The 10994-nt window shown below is 49.3% G+C and overlaps 1 protein-coding gene across 1 annotated transcript; it reads left to right on the top strand.

Annotated features, from left to right (window-relative positions):
- Positions 1-9502: 9502 nt before the first annotated feature.
- On the top strand, positions 9503-10261 carry LOC119514427 (reprimo-like protein). The gene has a single exon (XM_037810172.1). The coding sequence runs from the start codon at positions 9758-9760 to the stop codon at positions 10118-10120; it is 363 nt and encodes a 120-aa protein (XP_037666100.1). The 5' UTR covers positions 9503-9757; the 3' UTR covers positions 10121-10261.
- The last annotated feature ends 733 nt before the right edge of the window (positions 10262-10994 follow it).

Raw genomic sequence — 10994 nt, 5'->3', positions numbered from 1 at the left:
CAGAGGGAACTCAGTGCAGCTGAGAGTGACCTTTTGAAGAGGAGCTACAGCCAAGAGGGACACTGAAGAATGCACAGAAGCTGAGAGAGTAGCTGCAGATCAGAGACAGTTTGAAGACAGCCGTTTAAAGCAGACTCTTGCTCTGGAGAAGCTAAGAGAGGACAAATACCCCAAGTACAACTAAGAGTGACATTTTTGAGGAACTGCAGCATAGAGAGGAACGTCCTGGGAGAAAGCCATTTTGAAACCAGAACTTTGGAGCATATGCCAGCCACGTGCCTTCCCAGCTAACAGAGGTTTTCTGGATGCCATTGGCCGTTCTTCAGTGAAGGTACCCGATAGCTGACGTGTTACCTTGGACACTTTATGGCCTTAAGACTGTAACTGTGTAACCAAATGAACCCCCTTTATAAAAGCCAATCCATTTCTGGTGTTTTGCATTCTGGCAGCTTTAGCAAACTAGAACATCACGTATTTATGTATTTAGCACCATCGCCACTCTCTATATAACGACATCTCCATTTCTTCCACAAAGATGAAGGAAGAGTCAAAGAAGGCAGAAAGGCAAAAGAAAAAGAAAAGAGAAAGAGAGAAAAATGAACAAACAAAACAAAAACAAAACGATGGCTAGAAAGCAACAAAAGGAAAGACAGAATTAACCTAAAGTACAATAAAGAGTCACACAACATCACCAATGCCAGGAGTCCCATACCCTTCCCCTATCCCCCCGCACCCACCCATATGCATTTAGCATTGGTATATTGCCTTTGTTATATTAAATGAAGCATAATACAATGTTTCTGTTAATTATAGTCTCAAGTTTGCATTGATTGTATTTTCCCCCAATCCCACCCTATTTTTAAGACCTTGCAATGTTGACATTCATTTGTTCTACCTCATGTAAAAACATATTTGTACCTTTTATTACAATCATTGAGCACCCTAAATTTCCTTGAGTTACACAGTCCCAGTCTTTATTGTTCACCTTTTGTTCTGGTGTCCCACATGGTCCTAACTTTGCTCTTTCAACCATACTCACAGTCATCTTTGTTCAGTGTACTTACATTGCTGAGCTACTATCTCCCAAAATTATTTTCCAAACCTCTCACTCCTGTTTTTTCCTTTCTGTCTGCAGGGCTCCCTTTAGTGTTTCCTGTAGAGCAGGTATCTTGTTCACAAACTCTATCATTTTCTGTTTGCCAGAGAATACATTAAGCTCTCCCACATATTTGAAGGATAGTTTTGCTGGATTAGGATTCTTGGTTGGTGGTTTTTCTCTTTCAGTATCTTAAATATATCACCCCACTTCCTTCTTGCCTCCATGGTTTCTATTGAGAAATCCACACATAGTCTTATCAAGCTTTCTTTGTATGTGACGCCACTCCCAGCCCTCATGGTCCCTGACACAGGCGGCAGGAGTCACCACAACATGTCCTGCCCTTCACTGTGACAGAGTCTGAATGGCTGTCCTGCTCAGAAGGTCCTTCACCTGGAAGAATTTGCATTCTGAATCCTTGAATATGCCGGCAGACTATGGGAATACTTTTCCAGGCTTGAGTGGTGGTTGGCGTGGCTAAAACAGAGTGAAGCATTCATTTCCTTCCCTCTGCTGACCATGCTAATAGTGGAACATCATACATCTAATGCTATATCTTACATCCTACATCTTCCACTTTCAGCATTTTTCACACTGGCTTGTCATTTCTCCATTTGTCTCCTTCCCTCGGCTAGACTGGTTAGGGGCAGGACCTATCTTCCAGCACTATTTCCCAGCACTTAGCACAGGGCCTGGCACACAGCAGGTGCTCAGTATATATTTGGTGAACAGAGGATGGCCGGCAAATGGCTTCTAAGCCTCCAGCTTCCACCTGCCCATCGCTGCCACGTGCATGTCTCTTGGGTGCTCCAGATTCATTGCGCCCAACCCTGAGCTCCTCTTTTCTCCTAGACTTTCCTCTCCTCCCGCATTCCCTATCCCAGTGGAAGGTGCAAATCTCTCCGCTTGACGGTGCTTCCTCCAGAATCTCCAGCCCTTCCCCATCTCCTCTTTTGCTGCCCTGGCTCAGATTCTTGTCATCGCCTTCATCCTGGTCAGTTGCAGCAGCCCCAGGCCAGCCTCCTCCAAGCCAGTCCAGTCTGGTTTCCACATGGCTGCATGATCATTTCCCTTTCTTTTTTGAAAATGTTATTTTTCTTCTGATTACCAAAGTTATCCATGTTCACTGTCAAATATTTGGAAAATAGAGACAAGAGTTTTGTTTTGTGTTTTAATCCAGGGAATTGTAAATGCCAGACAGCACACGCATCATCCCCACCCCCAACTTGACTGCAGTCCGGCGTGTGCTGGGTCTGCCTGAACCTCATCAGCCGGCTCTTCCCACACACCTCACCGTCCCCCACCCCCGGCTCCCTGCAACTCCAGGGGCTGGCGAGGCCGTTTCCTCCACGGGGTTGCCCTTCCCCCCTGACCTGTCCTCCTGACCTTTTCTTCTCAGCTCTTCCCATCACTGATCCTCCGGCAAGTGGCCAGGACCACCGTGCCCAGGTCAAGGGGAAGGGGAAGCTGCCTCACACGGGATGCAGCTGGGGTCTTCTGCTGCTTGACCACAAAGCAGCGCCGACCTCCTTCTCCCCTCTCCACAGTCTCCAGTATCCCCCTCAGGATCTGAGCTGAACAGGGAACCCCCAGCTCGCCTGTGCCCTGTCATTAGGGGTTGGCATCTTGTTGCATTCCCCTGATATGACAACTGGCAGTGAGGCTGGTGCACACATGGGTAATCTAGAAGGATCTTTCCCTTCCTTTTTCCTTCCTCCAGGCTTGTTCTTTCCAGAGAAGCCAGATGCTTTGGAGTTTAATTATAAAATGCAGTTGGAAGCACAGAATATCAGCGCTGGAGAGGAAGGACCTTGTTCTAAATAATAGTTACCAGCATTTATTGAATATTTACTCTGTGCCAGGCCCATTTCCATGCATGGCCTCATTTAACCTTCCCAACAATTCTAGGAGGCAGGTGCCATCATCATCCTTGTTTTACCAGATAGAAAAATTATGAGGCTTAGGGGGGCCACAGGACATTTCCCAGCCTGTACCAAGTGGCACATGGTGGCACAAAATATTAGTTGGTGTTTAATAAAAAAGTATTCCATTGATGAAAGCTGCATTCGGCACTCTCCCCTCCCTTGGGAAATTCACAGTGCTTACCAACATACTAAAGGCCCTGACAAGTCCTGCAGAAAAGAACCTGCTTCAGTCAGTGTCTCTTCCATTGCAGACCCCACAGAACTACTGACCCAGAAAGCACAGTTTGGGGAATGCAGATTTTGACCAAACTCCTCATTTTAGAGAAGGGGAAACAGAGGCCCAGGCAGTGCTTTAGAGGCAGACCAGGTGTAGATCCTGGGGGCCATGCTCTTTGCACCCCACAGGAACCACAGAGCAGAGCTAGGCAAGCTCCGACCCATCTGCCCATCTGGCCTGCCACCTGCTTTTGTAAATATAGTGTTATTAAAAGTTATTTGATCCTGCTCCCTTGATTTACAAATGAGGCAATCTAGGCCCAGTGTGTGTGTGTGTGTGTTTGTGTGTGTGTGTGTGTGTGTGTTGGTTGTGGAGTTCCAAGTACCCGTCTCTTCATTGCACTGCCCCCTTTCTACTACAGTCCAAATGCCCCCACCCCACCCTAGGCACTTCTCCTGTTGCATTGGGTAAAACTGCCCAGGCCTGACTCGCCTGGGGGCTTCCCCCTGCCTTCCAGCAGAGGGTAAACAGAGATGGGCCAGCCCCGCCTTCTCCTTTAGGAAGCAAAAGTCTAAGAGGGCAATCCGTGTTTATTTTAATTCTGAAACAGATGCAGTAAAACATCATTAATTTCCCCTCTGCCAAGTTGAAACGTGAGATCATTTAGACAGGAACCAGGCAGAAGACAACCTGTGGCCGCTCCAGGAAGAGTTTATCAAACCAATGAATAGTGTAAATAGGATCCTAAGGGGTTGTTTGAAACTTCTCCAGAAAATAAATTATGTTCAAGGGCTCTCGGGTCACACTGAGGTACGTTGACATACAATGGTTATCTGTATTTTTCTTGGAGGTGGGGGTATAGGTGAATACACAAATAAAATCATTCTTATTGCTTCATTAAAGTGGTTCATGCAAAGAGCCCTTAATTAAAGTAGCTTGAGATGTGAACAATATAAAATGTCTGCAGATTCAAACTTTTTAGTTCAGATAGACCCCCAAGTGGGACCAATTAGGGAGATTTTATTACACTCTGAATCTGGGGTGGGGTACGGTTTTTACAGACCCTGGATGGCCAAGGCATGCCAGAGCACTAAGGATTCACCTAGAAACAGCAGCAGGGACAGAGGGCATAGACTGGGTCCCCGGGTGCAGGCTCCTCCTGGGGCAGCCAGACTGCCCAGACGGCCCTTCCAGCACCAGGAGCTGCAGCCTTGTCGCTAAGGTGGAGGGTAAAATAGTTCCGTGTGGGTGGCAGCTGGGCCCAGAGGCTTCCTCGTCTCTAGAGCAGGGGGAGACAGCCCGGATTGCAGCTCCTCCTTAGGTTCCTAAGGCCCTTCCCAAGCCCTTGATGGATGGGGACTGTTCCAGTTTGCTAATGCTGCAGAATGCAAAACACCAGAGATGGATTGGCTTTTATAAAAAGGGAGTTTATTTGGCTACACAGTTACAGTCTTAAGGCCATAAAGTGTCCAAGGTAACACATCAATAATCGGGTACCTTCACTGGAGGATGGCCAATGGCTTCCAGAAAACCTCTGTTAGCTGGGAAGGCACGTGGCTGGTGTCCGCTCCAAAGTTCTGGTTTCAAAGTGGCTTTCTCCCAGGACGTTCCTCTCTAGCAAGCTTGCTCCTCTTCAAAACGTCATTCACAGCTGCACTCAGTTCCTTCTGTTATGTCAGCTCATTTATATGGCTCCACTGATCAACTTAAACCCACCCTGGATGGGTGGAGCAACACCTCCATGGAAATTATCCAGTCAGAGTCATCACCCACAGCTGGGTGGGGCGCATTCCAAAGAAACACTCAAAGAATTACAATCTGATCAACCCTGATAACATCTGCCCATACAAGATTACATCAAAGATAATGGCGTTTGGGGGACATAATACATTCAAGCTGGCACAGGGACTTTCCCTAACGACCAATCCCTGCCATCACGCCCCTAGCCAAATGCTGGAAGGAATTTGGGTTTTGTTGTCAGGCAGCTAAGGGTTTAAATCCTCGCCCTGCCAAGTACCAGCTCTGTGACCTTGGGCAAGATTTTTCTTTTCTTTTCTGGTTTTGGAGCCTCCATTTGCTCATCTTCCAAATGGGGATAGTGACTTCTCTCTCCATTAAAACATGACAGATAGCAGGCCTCACTGGCAACCTCACTCTTCTGGTCCCCTCTCTTCTACCAGTTGCTCTCCTTCAAGCTCATCTTCAAGAGTGGCTCTGCAGGAAGCCAGCTGCCATGCTGGGAGGACACTCAAGCAGCCCTCAGGAGAGGAACTGAGGCCTCCAGGTGGCAGCCATGTGGGGGAGTCATCTCAGAAGCAGATCCTCAACCCCCACCCCTGACTAACACCTTCTCTGCAACCTCCTGAGAGACCCTTAGAACCACTCAGCTAAGCTGCCCCCGGATTCCTGACCCTCAGAAACACTGTGAGATAATAAATGTTTGTTTTAAGCTGCTAAATTTGAGGGTAAGTTGTTATGCAGCAATGAATAACTAGTATGTTCACCTTTCAGTGTTATCACAAGAATTGAGAGTGAACACACATCAAACATGGACCTAACTCACCGGGAACCAGTGGCTCCAGAGAGGGCAGAAAGGAGCAGCAGAAGGGAGTCGAGGGAGCACTGTACAGGGAGTGCCAGGCCGGGTCCAGGCCAGGCAGGGCCCCCCACCCCTGAATTCCTGGGAGGAGTCCAAGTTCTCTCCATCTCTTCCTGCCCCTGGTAGAAGACAACATCTCTCTCACCCAGACATTGGAGAAACCAGCTCAGGGATGGTGGAAGAGAGGGAACAGGAGTAAGAGGAGTGCAGCATCGGAACAGGTTAGAGCTGGGTTCGAATTCTGGCTCTGGCGCTTAACTAGCTATCTGGTCTTGAGTAAATCAGTTAACCATTCTGAACCACGGGGTCAATCAGGCCAAAACCTGAGGGTTGGTGTGAGAATTCAGTGAAGCAATACATTTAATGCACCAAGCACATAGTAGGGGCTCAATAAAGGACAGGCCAGCCACTCCCCTCCTCACCATCTCTTGTTGGAGGGGCAGGCTCCTGTGCTCCCTTCCTCACTCCGCTTTCTGCTCAGCAGGCATCCCGACCTCGGTGGGGTGGAGTCAAGGGCAGGGGCTCTAAGTTCAGGATGTATCGAACGTTGGGGGTTGGTCTCAGGAGGAAGATGGACACTGGACATAACCAAGCATTTCCCTAAAGAAACCCAAAAGGCTAAAAGCAGAGGACAAAATGTCCCGGCTGGATACCTGTTGTCTCCCTTTTCTCTCCTGGCTCAGAGTGGTGCTTGGGGCAGGGAGACCTTGGTCTGGAATACTCCAAGTGCCCTGGTGCCAGGCCAGCTTTCCCAGGACCAAGGAGGGCAAGGAGGGCCCCTTCCCAGTCTGTTGTGTGCTTGTGTTTGTGTGCACATGTGCCTCAGTGTCTTCATCGTAAAAGGACACGCACAGACATGAATCCGTGTTATGGGGATGAGTGTGTTAGTGGGGGCAGCTTCATGTGCTGGGGAATCCAGAGTCCTCTCACTCATCTGCTGGGCCCGTGTCCATCTGCTTGTCTCCCCCTTTGCTACCACCACTGGAATCCACATCTCCAGCCTGTGGCATCTTTTGCCTGGACTAGAGCAAAACCTCCTAAATGTTTTCTTTTCTTCCCCCACAACAAGTAATCAAAGAATGCAAATTAACGCAAGGATGAAACACCATTCTCCTTCCTCCATAAACTCCAGCAAGGATTTTAAAAATAATGACAATAAACAGGATTGGTGGGGAGGACACCCACTCTCCCCAGGCAGGAGTGTAAACTGGTACATTTCTGGAGGGCAATTTGGTAGGATGTACTTTTTTATTCTAAAGGTCCAGTTCTCAAAATATAATCTGTAGTCCCAGGAAAGTGGAGATCTACATGCAAAAGAATGGAGTTGGACTCCTACCTCACACCATATACAATACTTAATGCAGGGGGGGATGATTTTGGTGTTCTTTTTTTACTTTTATTTTTTATTCTTATTTTTACTTTTTCTGGTATAAGGAAAATATTCAAAAAATAGAATTGGGTGACAAATGCACAACTATATGATGGTACTGTGACCAGTTGATTGTACACCATGGATGACTGTAGGTATGTGAAAATATCTCAATAAAACTGAATTTTAAAAAAACTGAACTCAAAGATGGATGAAATACCTAAATATAAGAGCTAAAATCATAAAACTCTTAGAAGAAAATATAAGGGAAAATCTTTATGATGTTGGATTTGGCAATGATTTCTTAGATATGACACTAAAATCATGAGCAACAATTAAAACAAAAATAGATAAATAGAATTTCATCAAAATTAAAAACTTTTGTGCTGAAAGGATATTATCAAAAAAGTGAAAACACCACACAGAATGGCCAAAAATATTTGCAAATCATATATCTGATAAGGCTCTAGTATCCAGAATATATAAAGAACTCTTAAAAGAAGGTTTACCAATGGCTATAAGCACATAAAAATATCCCGAACACCATTGGCCATTAGGTAAATGCAAATCAAAACCATGAGATACCACTTCACAGCCATTCGGATGGCTACAATAATAATTTATTTAAAAAGGAAAATAAGTTTGACCAGACATGGAAAATTGGAACCCTGGTGCATTGCTAGTGGGGATGTAAAGTGGTTCAGCCACTGTGGGAAACAGTTTGATGGTACCTCAGAAAGTTAGGCATAGAATTACCATACAACTCAGAAAGTCCACTCCTAGGTACATACGCCAAATAACTGAAAAATGTACCATAAATGCACGTTCGTAGCAGCTGTATTCACAATAGCCAAAAGGTGGAAACATCCCAAATGTTCATCAAAGGATGAATGGATAAACAAATTGTAGTATATCCATACAATGGACTATTATTCAGCCATAAACAAGAATGAAGTATTGATACATGCTACACCACTGATGAACCTTGGAAACGTAATGCATAGTCACAAGAGGTCACATATTGGATGATTCCATTTATATGAAAATATCTAGAATAGGCAAATTTTTAGAGACACGAAGTAGATTAGAGGTTGCCAAGGGCTGGTGGAGGGGGAAATGTGGAGCAGCTTCTTACTGGGTATGGGGTTTCCTTTTGGGGAGATGAAAATGCTTTGCAACTAGAGTTGGTGGTTGCACAACAGTGTAAATATACTAAATGCCACTGAATTTTTCACTTTAAAATGGTTAATTTTATATTATGTGTCACCTCTATAAGAAAATATATAATTTAAATAAAAACTAGTTTCTGCACAAAAGATGTAGTTTCAAGGCTCTTTATGGTAATATTGTTTCTGATACAAAAAAGAGAGAGAGAGGAGGAGGAGGATGGGGGAGAGCGAAAGAGAGAGAGAAAGAAACAACTCACATATCCAAATACAGGGGCCTTGGATAAATAAATTATGGTAGTCCATACCTTGAAATACCACTTCTTGATTCTGGTCTATGCTAAAATTGGAGAATCAACTGTTGTAGACAAAAATTTATCAGTATAAAAAGATACACTGTTAAATAACAAAAGGTTACAAAACAACATGACACAACATTGTTTGAACAAAGCATCTTTATTGTGCATGTATGTATGTAGAGACACACAAACAGAAAAAGGAAGGCAGGAAGAGTCTGTATCAAGGTGAGAGCATCGACACTGTCTAGTTGGGAGGATTCTGAGGTTTCAGAATTTTTCATTTTGCTAATCCATACTTTCTAACTAGTCTATAATGACCATATATTTGTAAAAACGAAAGAAAAATAAACCCAATAACTTATTTTTAAATTAAAAACAAAAGAGTCAAATGGGGTGGGAGGCGGGGGTGGGGTGGCCGAGGGGAGGTGGCAGACAGCGCTTCTGGCCGCTACAGACCTAGCCCGGGAAAAGCTGGGGGGACTCCGGAGGGGGCTGTGCGGCACGACCGGGCGACCCAGGGCCACGAGGAGTCGAGTGGGGAAAGGGGATTGGGAAGGCCACGCCGGGGGTCACAACTATTCCTCTGATGTCTAGGAAGATTCCCGGGAGGTTTTCGGGGCAGACTTCAGGTGGAACGTAACAGACTGTGGCTGTCGTGAGGGGGTCAAGCTTCCTTGGCCCGGGGGTGGGGAGCCGTCCCGGGTCTCCCGACCCCTTGCAGTCCTCGGACCGGGGAGGGGATGGGTGGGGGGCTGCTCTCGCTGCGCGTTCCGGCCCTTAGGGGCGCGGCGGGGCCCAGGGGGCGGGCGGTGGCTGGGGGAGGGGCCGCGGGCGACGGCGACGCGCGCTGCTCCGCGGCTCGGGCTCCTGCGCTGCCTGTTGCTCTCCCCACTCCGCCGCCGCTTCCCGTCGGGTGAACAGGGGAGGCGGCCCGAGGGGGTGCCAGGGCGCCGGCGGCCCCCGCCCTCCCCCTCCCCAGGCACCAGTCAACCCGGTGCTCCGAAGCGAGCCCGAGCGCGCGGGCGCGGGCCAGCCTCCCCGTGCGCCCGGACCCGCGAGCCGGGACGTGGGGCTGGCGGCCGAGCGATGAACGCGACCTTCCTGAACCACAGCAGCCTGGAGGCGGCGGGCGGCGCGGGCGGCGGCGGCGGGCCGGCCTTGGGGAACCGCGGCCACGGGCTGGGCACGTGGCTGGGCTGCTGCCCCGGGGGCGCCCCGCTGGCGGCCGGCGACGGGGTCCCCGCAGGGCTGGCGCCCGACGAGCGCAGCCTATGGGTGTCGCGCGTGGCGCAGGTCGCTGTGCTCTGCGTGCTGTCGCTCACCGCGGTCTTCGGCGTCTTCTTCCTGGGCTGCAACCTGCTCATCAAGTCGGAGAGCGTGATCAACTTTCTGGTGCAGGAGCGCCGGCCCTCCAAGGACGTGGGCGCCGCCATCCTGGGGCTGTACTGAGCGCCGCCCCGCCGCGGCCCCCGCTCTCCAGCGGTTCTTGAAGGAAGAGAATGTGGAAGGGCAGGACCCTCGCCCCCTCCCGGACCTCTGCAGCCGTCTCCGGATGGACAGCGCGGAGGGCAGCTACGCGCCTCGGGGCGCCGGGTTCCGGGATGCGGCGGGACTGGCGGCTGCGGCGGGGGAAGGGACTTCCACGCCCGGCTTGATCCGGAGGGGGCTTCAGCCTTGACCCTGGGGGGCGGGAGGTTGGAGGGGGAGAGGAGGGTGGATCGGTGAGGGGGTGGGGGTTCTTAACCATTATTTTTAAGAAGTTGGGGCGGAGTGCGAGTGGGTGTGGAATGCAATTTGTGGCTGAGATCGCTCGCGTGGGAGTTTGCTGTGCTGGTGGAGAGGGTGGGGGGCGGCGCGGGGTCGGTTATGAGCAGGGTCCGGGGAGAGTTCTTGAAGAATCCGAGTAGCTGAGCTTGTTGCTCTGATTTTGCACTTAAAAGAAATCTTGTCATAAAACTGCAGCCGTCGGGCTTCCGGGGCCTTCCCAGTCGCGCCTCTGTGGTATGTGGGTCTGCATGTGTTAGGGTGTGTGAGTGTCAAGGTGTGTGTTGGGGGTGGGTGGCGTGTGTCCTAGCGGCGGATACTCTGAGTTGATCCAAGAGAATCTATCCCCTGCGTGGAGACCCCTGGACTCCCAACCCGGGAGCCGAGCCTTCGGGGCAGAGCAGGGTCCCCACCATCCCCGCCTGCCCCCGCTCCGGCCCCATGCGGAGGCTGTGGCCTGGGAACCGAAAGAAAACGGTTTGGGGAGCCGGCAGCCACAGAGGCAAGGTCCTGCAGGCCCACTGATCAGTTGGCGAGATTAATTAAATCTTTGGGAAAT

The sequence above is a fragment of the Choloepus didactylus genome, chromosome 18 (genome assembly GCF_015220235.1).
Source record: "Choloepus didactylus isolate mChoDid1 chromosome 18, mChoDid1.pri, whole genome shotgun sequence".
Classification (NCBI taxonomy): domain Eukaryota; kingdom Metazoa; phylum Chordata; class Mammalia; order Pilosa; family Megalonychidae; genus Choloepus; species Choloepus didactylus.
This window is presented reverse-complemented; position numbering and strand designations above follow the sequence as displayed.

What these genes read in the sequence shown, in the direction of transcription:
- LOC119514427 (XM_037810172.1), top strand. Translation starts at nt 9,758, where the DNA reads ATGAACGCGACCTTCCTGAACCACAGCAGCCTGGAGGCGGCGGGCGGC.